At 44.0% G+C, this 18387-nt stretch overlaps 1 protein-coding gene across 1 annotated transcript in view; it reads left to right on the top strand.

Moving 5' to 3' along the window:
* The window catches only part of LAP3 (leucine aminopeptidase 3), a 31598-nt gene that overhangs the window by 1669 nt on the left and 11542 nt on the right, over positions 1–18387 (top strand). Inside the window, exons 2-8 of the mRNA XM_031664703.1 lie at positions 949–1064; positions 2858–2912; positions 3387–3492; positions 4587–4746; positions 6071–6235; positions 10546–10704; positions 17177–17301. Coding sequence (XP_031520563.1) covers positions 949–1064; positions 2858–2912; positions 3387–3492; positions 4587–4746; positions 6071–6235; positions 10546–10704; positions 17177–17301 — 886 coding nt within the window. The remainder of the gene's footprint in view (positions 1–948; positions 1065–2857; positions 2913–3386; positions 3493–4586; positions 4747–6070; positions 6236–10545; positions 10705–17176; positions 17302–18387) is intronic.

The following is an 18387-nucleotide window of genomic DNA, read 5'->3' as shown; positions in this document are numbered from 1 at the left end:
GGAACGGCATCCTAGGATATCTGGGATTTGCACTTGAGTATTGTAGGAGAGGAAAATCTTCCTTCTATCCTCCTAGGTTCTGTGGCTGGGCCTAAGAAAACTGACGTAAGATATATTAAGAGAAAAGAATACAGATTTTATTTACTATTTTTACGTGTACACGGGAGTCTGCAAGAGGAAAATGAAGACCTGAAGAAGCGTTGGGCCCAAAAGCTTGTATACCTTTCTAAACAAAGGACAATACATTGTGGGGATGTGACAAGACAAAGGGGCTTGGATTAGTAAACTGTGGAATAATCACTAGGAAATCATACGGCGGGGGGGGGGGAACTAATAGAAGATAAGGGTAAGTTCAGTAGGTTTATTTGTACAGGTCCATTTTGGTGTTGACTTCGTTTCTGGTGATAAGAATGTTCTCCTTTTCCTGGTACAGGGAGATCACCTTTCTCATGGGGATTTGTATGACCTGCTTTTAGGGAGAAAGGGAGGTCAGAGAGCCCTTCTACACCTGCTGTTTCTCAAGCGCCTTTAGCTCAAAATAACCAGTGTGCCAAAGCGGTACATTTTGGAGTGGCATGTTCTGATTCCTTTCAGGGTCTAACTTGGATTTTTCTTAACAAATCCATTTTTCTAAATGGATTTTTCTTAAACAAAACATCTTTCTGCTCTATTTGAAAGTGAAGCTGTCTCCCGCGAGTGAGCACAAAAACCCAGGGCAATGTCCAGGACGGGTAGTGATGGGTCTTGCTTTGGCAGGAATCTGAAACACTTCGGCAGGTGCACATGTAGCTGAGCCCAGCTCCTGCTGCCTTTTTGGCTTTCTTCTGTCCTTGGGGAGGACAAGGTTTGTGTGGAATTATTTGTTCCTTCTGGAATCTGGGGACTCCTGAGCCCCTCTAAGGGATCTACTCTAATTCTATGTTATTTATGTTTTTTGCTTATTCCCAGGGCCTTGTTTTAGGAATCTATTCCAAAGAAAAAGAAGATGATGTGCCACAGTTCACAAGTGCAGGAGAGAATTTTGATAAATTGATAGCTGGAAAGCTGAGAGAGACTTTGAACATGTAAGTGTTGCTTGTGGGCTCTAGTTCTTAAAGTGCCACCAAATCAAAATGGTATTTTTTCTTTTATTTTTTGAAACAGAGTCTTACTCTGTTGCCCAGCTGGAGGCAGAACATCTCGACCACTGCAACCTTCAAGCCTCCTGTCTGGCGGTTCTCATGCCTGTGACACGCCCAAGATCTGATCATAGCATGCCCCACCACTCCCCTGGCATTAATTTTTTATATATATATATATTTTTTTTTTTTCTTTTTTTTTAGTAGATGGTTTTTACTCACAAGCACAGGGCTATGTTGAACCCTGGTCTCAAGTGATCTGCCCACCTCCCAAAGTGCTGATTATACAGGCAGGAGCCACTGTGCCAGGCCAAGAATATTATTCTGTGCCTTTTTGTCAGAAGAGACAATTCTGGGAAGTGCTCTGGCCAGAAGCAGAAGTGAAAGCCTGTGTCTTTGGAGTGCACTTTGGTACTTTGTTTCAGTATGAATGGGTCTGCAGTTCTGGGAAGTCAGGCCATTTCCAGCCCAATCACAAATCTATTGGGAAGGAGGGATCCAGAATAATCTGGAAAGTACCAGATTTCCTCAGCCCACCCTCCTAGCTCAAATTCACTTTCCCCACCCTCTTCCTCCCAGCTGCCTTCTCACCAGCCTCTCTACTTCTTTTAACTCCCCTTTTCTTGTGAGAGACAGCAGGATCCCTAAGATAGTTAATAGCAGCCTAAGGGTTTTGCTCTTTTATTGCATGCCTGGAGTTGCAAGGGTTTCTCAAAATTTAAAATATCTGTGAATCACCTGGGGATACAGTTAAAATACAAAAAGTCTCCGTGGGGCTGGAGATCCTGACAGCAGGGAAACATTGTAACTGCGTGCTATATTTGGCAGACATAGAAGTATTCACGTAAACCACTGCAACTACGGTATTAATTAGAATCAATAGATGCAGTCTAATTATGGTAACTAATCATCAGTTAAGAGAATTTGTATCTCTTCTCAATTTCTTATCAGTTCTTGCAGTACACAGAGCATTCTCAAGTGCACTGATTAATTCACTAATCCGAAAGCTAACCTGTGAGTACGGAACACCCTGCGTTCCTAATGGATGGCTGTCAGCTGCATTCCAGAGCATCTGTGCCACGGGCCTTTTATAGTCATGGATCTGTTTTGTTTGGAAATTGCCCAGGATAGTCAGTATCCGGTTCGGGTGTCCGGTCTGTAGAGAAACCACATAGATATACAACCTCCAGGCCAAACACCACTTAGATTACTGCAGTGTTTTTGGTGTCTTGTGTCTTTTATTGAAAAAGTTTGAGATTCATTGGGTTCAGCGTCAGTCAGTGCTCAGATGCCTTGTGCAGCTGTGGCATTGCTTTCCATTGTTTTCAAATATGTTTGTGTTAGATCTAATCTGAAAGTTTGTTAAATAGTTTTTGAGCTAGAATTAGAAAGGCTACACCTAAGAAATCTGGGCTGGGCACGGTAGATCAGCAGTGTAATCTGTATTACACCTGTCATCCCAGCACCTTGGGAGGTTGAGGTGGGAGGATTGCTTGAGCCCAGGAGTTTGAGACCAGCCTAGGCAACATAATGAGACCCTGTCTCTATCAAAAAAAAAAAAAAAAAGAAAGAAAGAAATCTGGCTTGAGAGCATTCTGTTTTGGATAAAAACACTGGTGAAAAAGACCATGGAAGCAGTTAGCAGAATAGTGTGATAATGGTGAGTATGTAAGTGTGCCTTCCCCAGTGAGCAGAGCAAAAACTACCTGTTTTAAAACGACTGTATCCTCTTGTTTTAGATCTGGACCACCTCTGAAGGCAGGCAAGACTCGAACCTTTTATGGTCTGCATCAGGTATGAGAAGAACATGATCATTTGGTAAACCCTCAATGAGCACCTAATGTATACCAAGTATTGTGACTGTCTAGTCATACTAAACATTTTGTGTTGGATTGTATGATTTTATTCCGGTATTAAGCAGAAACATTTAAGATTAAGAGGCAAATTACTGTCAAAAAGTACTGCCTATCTTATATTCCTCAATCTGAAGGCTTTCTTTATCCGGTTGTGGCTCTGGCTTACATAGAATTATTTGCAGAAGTATCCTCACTCACTCTGCCTCTCAAACATAGAAGTTATAAAATTTTGCCAGGACACACAGGTTTAAAGAAAAAAAAACCACAACCAAATTTCACCATGAGTTTAGCCCTGTTGCTACAGTTAAAGTAATTGTGTGGGAGCTCAGTGAGTTTCCACGTGTAAAATTCCCTGCTGGAAATGAACGCATGAAAGAAATAAAGTGGTTGATTTGGTGTATCTGTGGGACAGGACTTCCCCAGCGTGGTGCTAGTTGGCCTCGGCAAAAAGGCAGCTGGAATCGACGAACAGGAAAACTGGCATGAAGGCAAAGAAAACATCAGAGCTGCTGTTGCAGGTTATTTTACTTTTTAAGTTTAAAGAATCCTAAGGATCCACTCTTTATGATGACCTCTCTTTCCCCCTTTTTGTCCTTTTACCAATCGCTACCCCTTCCCACGTTCACACAGACATAATTCATCTTAACAAAAATTCAGTTCTTCTTGCTGAATATGCTTGGCTTTATGATAAATACAGAAGGTCAGCTAATGGAATTTTATTTTTAATGTGTCTATATCTTGTTTGGGTGTTTTTACTACCATTTGTTCGCTCTTGTCATGTTAGAGCTGTGTTTTACCAAAACCTGTAGTGCGTAGATTTTTTGTAATGCCACCCTGATGTTTCCTGACTTTTAAATAACACAGAGTCATCAGATTTTACAAAGAAGGAGAGTAAGGAAGCAAAGCGTGGCATGCGTGTTTATCACTAGCCAAAGATGTGTGCCTGTCCCAGCGTGTCCCAGCAGAGGTCATTGAGTCACTTAGCGTTAAGCAGCAGGACGGGCCTAATACCGTCAAGAGCTATGATTAAAGATGCTTTAGAAAACATTTCTGAAACAGTGATAATTGGCTTGATTACTCTTTAGGCCTGTGTATATTGTAAATGCTCATTAACTTCAGATGTCACTGAAGTGGTTATTTAATAACTTTTATTTGAGAGTTTTTGCTGACCTGATCTTAATAAAATGCTGTGTTAATAATGGACTTTGCTCAGTTCCTTGGATATAATTTCAGCAGCATCATTTCCCTGCCATTTTTAATCGGAGAAGTTCTTGGCAATTGGGGAGCTTCATCAGGAAATCATAGTGTTTCAGAAATAATCCTAGGAATAATTGCCACTTCCTGAGAGCCTGTATTGCTCTCCGGGGGGAGCTGTTCATTCTTTCCATCAGCCTGTCCTCACCACCAGCACCTGGGAGTGAGGTACTTTCTGTGAAATGCACTCACATCTTCATTTTTCAGAAGAGGAAATGAGGCTCAGAACATTTGGGTATCAGGGCTGGGATTTGAACCCCAGGGCTGTTTTCTCAGCACACCACACCATGCCTCTGCTGTGTGCTATTTGAATTGTCTTGGACTGACTCCAGTTTTCTGATTCCTCTGTCCTTTCAAGCGGGGTGCAGGCAGGTTCAAGACCTGGAGCTCTCTTCTGTGGAGGTGGATCCCTGTGGAGACGCTCAGGCTGCTGCGGAGGGAGCGGTGCTTGGTCTCTATGAATACGATGACCTGAAGCAAAAAAAGAAGATGACTGTGTCCGCGAAGCTCTATGGAAGGTGATGGAAGCAAATTAGGAGGAGGGTGGTGCTCCCTGGCATTCTGACTGCCTGGCTTTTGGGATATGAGCTGCCTGCTTTTCAGCGCCACCCACAGCTGCATGGCTTGGCTGTGACCTCCCCATTGCCTCAGCCGTTTTAATAATGTGGTCACAATTAAGCCCAAGCTCTGCTCCTGGCTCTCGTCTTGTGTCTGTTTCCCCCATGACTCCCGGATCCCTCCCTGCTCTGATTACAAGGAAGCCATAAACAGGTAGCTCTTACCTGAGAGGGAGGAATGACATGACAGACATGTCCCACAGGTTTCAACCCAGATGATGTTCATTTGGCTGGCACCTGCTGGCCTTGTGCTAAACGCAAGCACCACACAGATGAAGAGATCCTCTGGATGCTTGGTCCTTGCCCTTGTGGGCTAGTGGGGGTCCCTGCTATCAGGAATAAATAAGATGAGACCTTCAGCAGATGGTGCCAAGCACAGTGGGGGCCCTGGCACTGCCCAAGGGTTGGCAGCTGTGGGGAGTGGGGGAGAGTGCGGGCTCTGCAGCCAGTCAGTATGGGCTTAAGTCCTGCCTCCACCACTTACTCGTTGGGGGACCTTGCTGGTTACATGACTGAAATCTCTGTGCTTCATTTTCTACTTTTGTTAATAGAGTCGTAACACTGATTTCATGGGGTTTGTGTCATCATCCAAAAGGGCACATCAAGTGGGGGGCACGTGGTAGGCCTTCCAGGCCATCTACTGTTACTCACCCACCTCTGTGTTGCCACAGGAAGAGCCAGGGTTGTGAAACACGTGCCTGTATCCTTTCTCTTCTAAAGCTGGTCCTGCTTACAGAAGGGTTGGAATTTGGAGCCCCGACTTAGGTAAAAGAAGGCAAAAAGGCCTTCAGTGCCACATTAGAGCCACTGCCGTATGCTTGCTTTGCAGTTAGCACTTGGGGCTCCATCATTCCTGATACAGTGAAGGAGAACAAAACGCGCCTTTCTGTGGAAGCCTCTTCTCTTCATTTATGTGGCAGATTTAGAGCTTCAAAGACCCCACAGCACAGGCCCTTTTTTATGCAGCTGAGGATTCTGAAGGGAAGTGCCTGACCGGATACCCTCTGGTTCTGCTGCACGTGGCCATGTTTTCTAGCTCTTTGCACCATACCATCTGCTGCCCTGGGTCAGATCACGAAAAATGAATCCAGGTCCTGAGTGCCAGTCGTTTTTGATTTGTACTCTTCCTCTTTTGTTTTCTGTAGGGTAAGAGTGTCTCCTAGTTGGCAGGCAGTCGGCATTCTTGAGAGGTTATTTGACAGTCACTTTATCTTTCTTCTGCCAGTGGGGATCAGGAGGCCTGGCAGAAAGGAGTCCTGTTTGCTTCTGGGCAGAACTTGGCACGCCAGTTGATGGAGACGCCAGCCAATGAGATGACGCCAACCAGATTTGCCGAAATTATTGAGAAGAATCTCAAAAGTGCTAGTAGTAAAACCGAGGTCCATATCAGGTAATTCAGGATTGTGTCACAGACTTGGGATGTTACAGCCAGAAGGAGCCCTTGAGATCCTAAAATCCAGCTCCCTCACTATTTAGAGGAATAACTTGAGACCAGAGATTTGAGATGACCCACGGGGGGCCACACAGGAGCTGGAATAGAGCTGAGTTTGATGTTCTTTCTATCTGTCCTTGCCTTTGAGAGAGTGCCATGATACACTATGTACGTGTATGTTTCATAACCGTGTTATTCAGACACAATTAACGTACCATACAGTTCACCAATGCGAAGTGTGCAATTCAATGATTTCAATGATTTTTTTTTTTCTTTTTTTTTTTTTTGAGACAAGGTTTTGCTCTGTTGCCCAGGCTGGAGGGCAGAGGCATGAACATGGGCTCAAACTCCTGGGCTCCGGCCTTCCACCCTAGCCCCCTGAATAGCTGGGTTTACAGGTGTGTGCCACCATGCCCAACTAATTTCTTAATTTTTTGTAGAGATGGGTCCCGCCATGTTGCCCATGCTGGTCTTGAACTCCTGGGCTGAAGCAATCTCACCTTTTCCTCCTAAAGTGCTGAAATTACAGCCATGAGCCCCCCAGCCTGGCCTGATATTTAGAATATTCACAGAGTTGTGCTACTATGACCACAATCAATTTTAGAACATTTTCATAACCCCCAAAAGAAACCCTGTACCCATTAGCAGTTACTGCCTGATTCCCATCCCCTAAAACCATCAGGGGATGGACACCGGTTGTTTTTTACCTTTTTTTTCTTTTTGGTTGAATAGGAGTTGAATTGCTGAATCAAATGGTAGCTCTGTTTAATTTTTTGAGGAACTTAACATGGTTTATTTTGGTGAATTCTTCCTATCTTCACTTTTGGACACAAATGAAGAACACAGCATGCCTCACTAGACATGGGATGGGAATTTCTGCCGCGTAGATTCTCTTAGCCTAGACTCCAGCATCAGTGCTCCCAGGCAGCCCTGAGTGCCATGTCAGTGGGAGGCTGTTGGAGCTGAAAGGCTGCTCGTCCAGTTCCGTCGCTCTCTTGGAATCTCCAGCCCTTTAAGCAAACCAACTCTGAGCATTTGGGAATTTATGATTAAAACACATCAACAGGTATTTGTTTGACCTAAAGAATTCTTTATTGTCAAAGCTGTTTCCCAAGGGTACTTCCATTTTAAAGAATTCTTTAGTACTTAATTGTGATTAGAGTTCACTTTTTTTTTCAGGAATGCACCTATGGGTTAGGCAGTGAAGAAAAATTTATAGTCTATAGAAAGCACAGTACTTAGAGCTTGATAAAATTTCTGGAATGGTTAGTATATGTTTAATCTATAGCAGTGTTTAGGTTCTTTTGGTCACCAAATAATGGTGATGACAGCTCCTCTGGTATGCCTGGAATTTGTCATACAAAGATGCATGACAGTGGTCCTTGTCCTTGCAAAAAGTGAGGATGTTGTAAGAAGGAATAGGCAGGTAAATGGGGTTTGCAGAGGGTGCTGCAGGAGCAGAGGGACGAGGGGGACTGCCAAAGAATATGGAGCTGCTGGTGCGATTGTCCACGCCTCTATTTGCAGCTACTCAGGAGGCAGGCAGGAGGGTAGATCAAGTCCAGAAGTTCAAGGCCAGCCTAGGGAACATAGCAAGACCCATCTCTAAAATAAAAATTTTAAAAAGAATATGGAGTCTAGGCCAGGGGTAGTGGCTCATGCCTGTAATCCCAGCACTTGGGAGGCTGAGGCAGGTGGATCACTTAAGGTCAGGAGTTCGAGACCAGCCCGGCCAACATGGCGAAACCCCATCTCTACCAGAAGTACAAAACTTAGCTGGGAGTGGTGGTGCGTGCCTGTGTTCCCAGCTACTCAAGAAGCTGAGGCACAAGAATCGCTTGAACCTGGGAGACAGAGGTTGCAGTGAGCTGAGATCACACCACTGCACTCCAACCTGAGCGACAGAGTGACACTGTGTCTCAAAAAAAAAAAAAAAAAAAGACTGGAGCCTACGCAGAGTCCTGTAGGTTGTTTAGAAGTTAATAGTACAAGAGAGTGGGGCAGGGCAGTTCAGGTGAAGAAGGTGCAAGACTTGTAGCCATGCAAAGAGAAAAGAGTTCAGCAGAGACCAGGCAGGACGCATGGGTGGAGTATGACTCGTTAAACTGAGACATAGCTACACTAAGCCCTCTCCATTGTAGGTTGGTGTATATCAGAGATACACAGGCAGTTCTTCCACAAGGGCAGGACTTTAATCAGACGTCAAGCACTGAGTTAATGATTTAAAATGCCCACATTGCCCAGCCTTGTTTTTTGTGGTTTTTTTTTGAAGTGATTTTTAAAACTGTTTTATCTTCCAATTTTAAATTTTTTTCCCGTGCCGGGCGCGGTGGCTCACGCCTGTAATCCCAGCACTTTGGGAGGCCGAGGCGGGCGGATCACAAGGTCAGGAGATCGAGACCACAGTGAAACCCCGTCTCTACTAAAAATACAAAAAATTAGCCGGGCGCGGTGGTGGGCGCCTGTAGTCCCAGCTACTCAGGAGGCTGAGGCAGGAGAATGGCGTGAACCCGGGAGGCGGAGCTTGCAGTGAGCCGAGATCGCGCCACTGCACTCCAGCCTGGGCCACAGCGCGAGACTCCGTCTCAAAAAAAAAAAAAAAAAAAAAAAAATTTTTTTCCCTTTGAAGTGTGCTGATCATCCCACCATGATGCAGTCCTAGTTTAATCATTTTAACAAGTGGCTGGCAAATGCTGGAGGAGCATTCCTGGGCTGTGGTTGTTACTGGTCTGTGAGAGGATAGGATTTCTTTCTTGGCCTAGTTACTGTGGCCAGAAATCAATACAAAGCCCTTTTGTGCTCCTAGCCTAGAAAGAAGAGCAATATGGCATCAGTTTTCTAGTTTGAACTAAGGACTGTTTCCATTCTGTTACCCCCCTAATCCCGTGTTTATTGAGTAAGAACTAATTAGTTTTCTCACTTAAATCAAAGATGCCTCAAGCTACAGTTGAAACTGTGAGAAACAGTATGTGACAACATTAAAGAGATAGAATTCAGCGGTTCTTTTTTTTTTTCTTTTTTTTTGAGACAGAGAGTCTGGCTCTGTCGCCCAGGCTGGAGCGCAGTGGCTGGATCTCAGCTCACTGCAACTCCGCCTCCCAGGTTCACGCCATTCTCCTGCCTCAGCCTCCCAAGTAGCTGGGACTACAGGCGCCCGCCACCTCGCCTGGCTAGTTTTTTGTATTTTTTAGTAGAGACGGGGTTTCACCGTGTTAGCCAGGATGGTCTCGATCTCCTGACCTCGTGATCCACCCGTCTCGGCCTCCCAAAGTGCTGGGATTACAGGCTTGAGCCACTGCGCCCGGCCTCAGCAGTTCTTAAAAAGCAAATAAATAGGCTATTTTTTTCCAGTCATTGGAATATAGCTTTGGTTTGCTGTTTGTTGGTTGAATTTTTTTTTTTTTTTTCATTTTTAGAAATAAAGCAATGGATCCCTTACCTATCTTTAAGCACTCTTTGTGGTCTCAGAGCCTATTCCTAATTTTATTTTTTTAAGAGACAGGGTGTTGCTATGTTGCCCAGGTTGAGTGCTGTGGCGAGATCGTGGCTCACTGCAGCCTTGACCTCTAGGGCTCAAGCGAGCCTCTTGTCTTAGCCTCCGCAATAGCTAGGACAACAGGCATGCACCAACATGCCTGGCTAATTTTGTCTTTTTTTCTTTTTCTGTAGAGACCGAGTCTCCACTTGTTGCCTCGGCTGGTCTCAAATTTCTATGCTTAAATAATCCTCCTGCATTGGACTCTAATTTCATCTTTATTATATCTTACCTTATTTGTTTTAGAGACAGTTTCACTTTTTTGCCCAGGCTGGTTTCGAACTCCTGAGCTGAAGCAGTTCTCTCACCTCAGCCTCCCAAAGTGCTGGGATTATAGGCATGAGCCACCGCACCTGGCCTTCTAACTTCATCTTTAAATTAAAATTGTAGAAATATCTGAGTAGATTGGAGGGAGGAAATTAATTATATAGACTGTAGACTATTAGTTGACATTGTATTAGGTACCTTACATGACTTCTCTTAGTAACTCGATCATCTTGTGATGAAAGAGTTACAGACCTCATTTTATAGATGAGGAGATAGGCTTAGAATCAAGTGACTTGCCCAAGAATATACAGAAAGCAAATAATGAGACCTGATAATTGAAACCTTAATGTGTGTATACTTTAAGAGCTTGTATATTATACGTTTCCACACACTGTGATGAGCTTTTTCTGTTATTTTGAAATAAACCTAACAGTATATTTACTTTTTCCCTCTTTCGGCCCTATAGACCCAAGTCTTGGATTGAGGAACAGGCAATGGGATCATTCCTCAGTGTGGCCAAAGGATCTGATGAGCCCCCAGTCTTCTTGGAAATTCACTACAAAGGCAGCCCCAATGCAAACGAACCACCCCTGGTGTTTGTTGGGAAAGGAATTACCTTTGACAGGTATTTTTTATGGTGTCTATGTTTTGTATTTTGGTGAATTATTTGTATGCAGTTAAATTACTTGGTGATAGGGGTTTTTTTTTGTTTGATTTTTGTTCTTCTTGTTGTTGTTGTTTTGGTTTTTTTTTGAGGCATAGTCTTACTCTGTCACCCAGGCTAGAGTGCAGTGGCACGATCTCGGCTCACTGCAGCCTCCACCTCCCAGGCTGAAGCAATCCTTGCGCCTCAGCCTCCCAAAATGCTGAGATTACAGGCGTGAGCCACTGCGCCTGGCCGGTTTATAGTTTGATTCAAAAGCATGGTGTTTGGCTGAAGGTATACATTACTTTAAATTTATTATGCTACCACCTCTAAAATGCTTAGAATATGTCAGAGACTGTAAGGTATTTTGCATGTGTTAGCCCTAACCATACCCCTGTGGGCTAGGTATTGTAGACATTCTACAGGTAAAGAAACTATGACTCAGAGTTTAAATAATTTGTTCAAAGTTCTTTAACTAGAAGTGGAGTCAGAAGTCAAACTCAGGTGTGTCCTTTTTTTAAAAAAAATATAGAGATGAGTTCTTACTATGTTGCCCATACTGGTCTTAAACCGCTGTCTCAAGCAGTCCTCCCACCTCAGCCTTCCCAGAGTGCTGGGGTTGTAGGTATGAGCCACTGTGCTCTGCCTAAAGTGTCTTCAGATTTTTCTGCCATGCACTTTGCTTGTCCTCTGTGGCTGTTAGAGATTCTCCACGAGGTTAGTGGTGATGCCCCTGTTTGGACTGTGCTGTCTTCCCTTTGCTTGCTTCAGATGATTACTTCTTTTAGCTGACCAGTCTAGCTCCCATGAATCTGGTTCAACCATAAGTATTTCTTAGAGTTGGAAACTATATCTGGTTATGTCAACCAAGGAGAGACTGAACTGAGAAAGACGGTGGAGTTTGGTATTTCCCATGGGAAGCATTTGCCACCAAACACAAGTTTCAGGGATGCCAGCGAGTATGAGGTGTAAAAAGGGCTACTTAGCAAAAAATCTAGGTTAGAGAAATACATGAGGGGTTTCATTTTCGTTTTATTTGGTTAACTACAGGACTTCTCAGGGTAGAGAATATAGCATTTTCTGTATTTCCTTTTGAAGGAACCCTGATTTCTGGGAATCACATTACCTGCAAACTACTCTGGAAAATTTACCAGAGAACCATAAGATGTTGATGTCCCCTCGTACATTTTTATGCCCTTTCTGGAACTCTTCTAGATGTAGGAAGCCCCTGTCATTGGCATAGCTTGCTGCCAGTGTGGTCTCCTTGTGTTAGCAGGTCAAAGTGCCTCTTGTGTCTCCCACCCCCTAGTTCACATTTTCTTCTTTAAAGCATTGATCTCCAAATGGTTTTCCTGGTATAGCCCGTTGGTAAAAGATCTTGAGCACGTCCCTTTCAAAATATGCATGCTTTTTTATAAGTTACATGCATTATACTATTGTACTAAAATGTATATCGTAAAAACAATACAGCAAATACAATTTAGAAAGTTAAATTTTCTTTTTTAGTAGAGACGAGGTCTCACTATGTTGCCCTGGCTGGTTTTGAACTTCTGAGCTCAAGCAATCTGCCTGCCTTGGCCTCCCACAGTGGTGGGATTACAGGTGTGAGCCACCACACCCAGCCTAAACTTTTTTTTTTTTTTTTTGAGATGGAATCTCGCTCTGTTGTCCAGGCTAGAGTGCATTGGCATGGTCTCAGCTCACTGCAACCTCTGCCTCCCTGGTTCAAGCGATTCTCCTGCCTGAGCCACCTGAGTAGCTGGGATTACAGGGGCCTGCTACCATGCCCGGCTAAATTTTTTTTGTATTTTTAGTCCTGAGTAACTGGGATTACAGGTGTCTGCCACCACGCCTGGCTAATTTTTTTGTATTTTTAGTAGAGACGGGGTTTTACTATATTGGCCAGGCTGGTCTCAAACTCCTGACCTCGTGATCCACCCACCCACCTTGGCCTCCCAAAGTGCTGGGATTACAGGTGTGAGCCACCACGCCTGGCCCTAAACTGTTTTTAAATGTCTTGCCAATTGTGACACAAATATTTTTATGCTAAGGGTGAAATTTATTGTTAATTTAAATCCACATTTGCATTTTTTGCTGAGAATAAAAACAAAGAGGTCTAAACCCAAAGGCCTAAACCCAAAGCCGCCTTTGGGTTTAGAAAAGGCTTCCTTGCAGCAGTGTCAGTTTTAGTTGAAGATGGGAAGGATCAGGGGGAATTAGCCCAGCAGAGACTAGGGACAGGCATTCTAGTATGGGAAACATGGTGAAGGCTGCAAGGTGGGAAGGAGCAGGGTAAATTCCTGGTATGGCAAGAGTACCGGTGTGCCTGCACACAAGAGCGTGATGGACAGAAGGGGCAAGATATGGCCAGAGAGGTACACAGAAGCTTGGTCGCTGCAGGCCTGTTTAGATTTTGGACTCTGCTCTAAGAACAGTTCGAAGTAACTGAAGGGTTTCCAGCAAACGGAATGACATGAGATTTATACATACAGTGAAATTCACCCTCTAAGTGAGCAGCTCAGTGAGTTTGAACAAATGCGTGCACCCGGGTGGGTGCAGTGGCGTACACCTGTGATCTCAGCTACTTGGGAAGCTGAGGCAGGAGGATTACATGAGCCCAGGAGTTTATGAGCAGCCTGTGCAACACAGTAAAACACCATCTTTAAATAAATAAATAGATTGATTGATTTTGAAAACCAAAAAACAAATGTATGCTCCTCTGTACTATTCACCATTGTCAGGAAAATACAACATTTTTATCATCCCCCAGAAGTTTCCTTCTGCCTTTTTGTAGTCATTCTCCCACTGCCTCTGCTCCAGACAGCTGATCATCTTTCTGTTACTGCAGACTAGTTTTGCCTATTCCGGAAATTCATATAAATGCAGTCTTTCATGTCTGGCTTCTTTCTTGCAGCATAATATCTGGGGTTTATCTATGTTGTTGGTCATGTCAGTCATTCTTCCTTTTATATTGCTGAGTAGTGTTCCATTGTATGGGAATGCTAAATGTTGTTTACCCATTCATCTGTTGGTGGAAATTTGTGTTGTTTCCAGTTTTAGGCTATTAGGAAGAAAGTTAAGAGCGTCTGTAAGCCTTTGTGTGGACGTGTTTTCCTTACTCTTGCGTAAAATACCTAGGAAAACAGCCACTCTGTTGTATAATTGCGTGTTTAACTTTCAAGAAACTACCAGACTTTTCCAAAGTGTTTACATTTTCACTTCTACCGTCAGTGTACAAAGATTCTAATTGTTCTACACCTTCCTCAGTATTTGATATTGTCAGTCTTTATATTTCTAGCTGTACCAGTGAGTATACAGTCATCTCTCTTTGTGGTTTAATTTGCATTTCTCTAGTGACTAATGAAGTTGGTCATTTTTTATTTTTCTGTTTTTTATTTTTATTTTTTGAGACGGAGTCTCGCTCTGTCACCCAGGCTGGAGTGCACCTCCACCTCCTGGGTTCAAGCGATTCTCCTGCCTCAGCCTCCCGAGTAGCCGGGACTATAGGCACGCACCACCATGCCTGGCTAATTTTTGTATGTTTAGTAGAGATGGGTTTTCACCATGTTGGCCAGGCAGGTCTCAAACTCGTGACCTCAAGTGATCCACCCGCCCCAGCCTCCCAGAGTGCTGGGATACAGGCGTGAGCCACCACACCCAGCCAAAACTGGACATTTTTTAATGTGCTTATTGGACATTGGTGTATCTTCTGTAGTAAGGTATTCAAATCTTTTGTCCCTTTTTGTAGGAGTGTTTGCTTTACAGAGTTGTAAGGTTTTTAAAATATATTTCGTTTTAAGTGAGTTTTAGCTTTTGAGGCTATGATTCACTTTGAATCTTTGTATATGGTGTGAAAAGACATGGTTTGTTTTTTGTCTTTTTTTTCCCCTATGTGGATGTTCATTTATTTCAACACTGTTTGTTGAAAAGACTGTCCTTTCCCTACTGGACTATCTTGGCACCTTGGGTGGAAATCAGTTGTCCATATAATTGTAGGTCTGCCTCTGGACTCTGTATCCTTTCACCAGTGCCTGGAGACCAAGTATCTTGATTACTGCAGCTTTGAGTAGGCTTGAAATCTAGTCACATGAGTCCTCCAGCTTTGCTCTTCTTTTTCAGAATGACTTTGGCTACATCCTTTGCATTTTCATATACATTTTAGAATCTGCTTGGGTTTTTTGTTCGTTTGTTTTGTTTTTTTGAGACAGGGTCTCATTCTGTCGCCCAGGCTGGAGTGCAGTGGTGCAATGTCTGCCTGCTGCAGCCTCAACCTCCCTGGGCTCAGGTGATCCTCTCACCTCAACCTCCCGAGTACCTGGGACTACAGATGCGCGCCACTATGCCCAGCTAATTTTTGTATTTTTTATAGAGATGGAGTTTCGCCATGTTACCCAAGCTGGTCTCGAACTCCTGGGCTCAAGTGATCTGCCTGCCTCAGCCTCCCTAAGTGCTGGGATTACAGGCGTGAGCCACCACACTCGATGTATCTGCTTGTTTTTTCACACAACAAAACCTACTGAGAGTTTGATTGAGATAGATTTTGTGTGTGTGTAAAAATGTGCTGTCTTTGCGGTTAATGAAATGACAGTGGTGAGACTGATACAGAAAGACCCTTTAAGGAGACCTGACAAACATCTAAATGACAGAGGGTGGTAGCATCAACGAGGGCGGCTGAGTAGAAAATAAGTGGGTGGATTTGAGAGAGATTGAAAAAGTGAGCAAAGCTGATTGCTGATCTTTAACTGGTGGCTGCCTTAGAACCACAGTCATAGGAATTAGAGAGCTGAAGTCCCAGAAGAGGCCTGCAGATAAATGTGGCAGGTGGACAGAAGAAAAACTTCAAATGCAAAAGTGTGTCCCCTTTGTCCATGGGGTTTTCCCATGTGTTTTTCTTGTTTGAGCCAGGGGATCATCTTTAATTCTTGGTGAACATGCCCACCATCTAAGTAACAAGTGCTGCTGAGGTGAGTGAGAATTAGGACTTACTTTTGAAGGAAAGCAGCCTTCAGAGCAGCAGGCACACCTCTCTCCAGTGAGCCACCAGGGCACGTGAGCAGCAGATCTCAATTAGAACTCCGAGTCGAAGCCCCTGGCTCTGTGCTTGGCCTGGGAAGCATGTTGCTTCCGGACTCCTGCAGACTGGAAGCAGAAAAGCCACTAACTAGTTAGAGGCCTCTTGGGGTCAGGTAGTTTGGTTTCTTGCTAATTGCAGCCTTATCCAGTTCTCATGCTGAAGTACCGTCTCTGAGCCGTTGGGCCTGTGCCTCATTCAGGTTGTATTTTGCCATCAGCAGGATAGAGCACACCTTGTGTGGTGTTGGAAGGAAATGTTAGCCCTCTGTCCTTCTGTGGGTTTGAGAGAAACGCTCCCAGTCGTCTATGAGCTCATCAGCTTTTCTTAACAGCTCATGACCTTCACGTTCCATCAGTTGATCAATTCATAAAATTTGCTGAAAAGACTATGTGGGTGTCAGGAGTTAATGAGATAATAAAGAGATGGAATTTGCAGTGTTGATTTTATGATGTAGTAATGTTTCCAGTGGCACTGTTTAAATTTCATTCAAGTAGAAATAAAATATGCTAAAGGCTGGGCAAGGTGGCTCATGCCTGTAATCCCAGCACTTTGGGAGGCCAAGGTGGGCGGATCATGAGGTCAGGAGATTGAGACCATCCTGGCTAACACGGTGAAACCCCATCTCTATTAAAATAAAAAATTAGCTGGGCGTGGTGGTGAGCATCTGTAGTCCCAGCTACTTGGGAGACTGAGGGAGGAGAATGGCATGAACCTGGGAGGCGGAGCTTGCAGTGAGCCAAGATCGTACCACTGCACTCCAGCCTGGGCAACAGAGCGAGACTCCATCTCCAAAAAACAAAAAAAGAGCCAAGACACTCATCTATATTTCTGGAATTATTTTGTGTCTTTTATAAAGACTGTACTATCATCATTGAAAATGTTGAAATCAGATTCTAAATTTATCATCATTGAAAATGTTGAAATCAGATTCTAAATTTAGAAAATTGACTTTTCTTTGGCATATATGGTGCTTTTATGTGGTGGTTAACTCTCAGTTTACGTCTTTTTTTTTTTTTTTTTCCTTGAGACAGAGTCTCGCTCTGTCGCCCAGGCTGGAGTGCAGTGGTACGATCTCGGCTCACTGCAACCTCCGCCTCCCAGGTTCAAGCAATTCTCCTTCCTCAGCCTCCTGAGTCGCTGGGACTACAGGCACGTGCCACCACACCTGGCTAATTTTTTGTAATTTTAACAGAGACGGGGTTTCACCGTATCAGCCAGGCTGGTCTCGATTTCCTGACCTCGTGATCTGCCCGCCTCGGCCTCCCAAAGTGCTAGGATTACAGGCGTGAGCCACTGTGCCTGGCTATACTTCTTAAATAAAGTAATTGTGGCCATCTTCTTTTCTATTAATATTGCACACTGTCTGTTTCCCCATAGTGGTGGTATCTCCATCAAGGCTTCTGCAAATATGGACCTCATGAGGGCTGACATGGGAGGAGCTGCAACTATATGCTCAGCCATCGTGTCTGCTGCAAAGCTCAATTTGCCCATTAATATTATAGGTAAGTGGGGCAAGGGATTACATCTCAGAGAGCTTCTGGATTCCAGCCAGGTGGGAGAACAGAGACAACAAATATGATTTCCCCTAATCTGAAAATATAAGAAATGATTTTTAAATAGTCATCAAGCAGAAGCTATTTAGCTCAGATAAATGTTTTACTGTCTGAGCTGATTGAGCTGAATGTATCTTGCAGCCCGTGGGCTGTAACTGGAATTGATTTGTTTTACTTCTGCAAAAGGTGGTTAGCAGTCAGGGGCACATAATGTCAACTTTGTAGTTGACATTATGAAATGTGCTTGGTAGCTGGGGTGGCAGGACATTGCTGGCTCATTGCCTCGTAGGATTGTGGCCGGTGAAATGGCACAACACACAGAAAGTACCTAGTACAGAAAAAGTGCTCATTATGTGGCAGTTCTTAGTAGTGGAAGATACAAACTCCCAGGCACAGTGCTGGGAGTTTGTGTAATAGCATTGCTCATACTCATTTCAGAGCAGACGGGGAAGGAGGAGAGAGTCTTAGATTAAATAATAATGCCCAGAGTCATGTCCATTGCACAAGGAAGGTAGAACTGGAATCCAGGTCTGTCAGACATGCCCCCGTCCTTCACTATCATAGTCCTTTTATTTCCTGAACTATTTAAAAGTCAATTGCAGACATCATGACATGTCCTCTAAGAAAAATTACGTTCTATGTAATGACAAAACCATTATCTTTTCCAAGGATTAATACAGTAACCTAATTCAAGTTTCCAGTTGTGTAAAAAAACGTCCATTTTATTTATTTATACTTAGGGTTTTTTTTGTTTGTTTTTTTGGGTTTTTTTGAGATAGAGTTTTGCTCTTGTTGCCCAGGCTGGAGTGCAATGGCGCAATCTTGGCTAATCGTAACCTCCGCCTCCCGGGTTCAAGCAATTCTTCTGCCTCAGCCTCTTGAGTAGCTGGGACTACAGGCATATACCACCATGCCCAGCTAATTTTGTATTTTTAGTAGAGACCGGGTTTCTCCATGTTGGTCAGGCTGGTCTCGAACTCCTGACCTCAAGTGATCTGCCTGGCTTGGCCTCTCAAAATGCTGGGATTACAGGCA

The sequence above is a fragment of the Papio anubis genome, chromosome 3 (genome assembly GCF_008728515.1).
Source record: "Papio anubis isolate 15944 chromosome 3, Panubis1.0, whole genome shotgun sequence".
NCBI lineage: Eukaryota > Metazoa > Chordata > Mammalia > Primates > Cercopithecidae > Papio > Papio anubis.
Note: the sequence above shows the minus strand (reverse complement) of the source record. Positions and strands in the feature narration are given on the sequence as shown.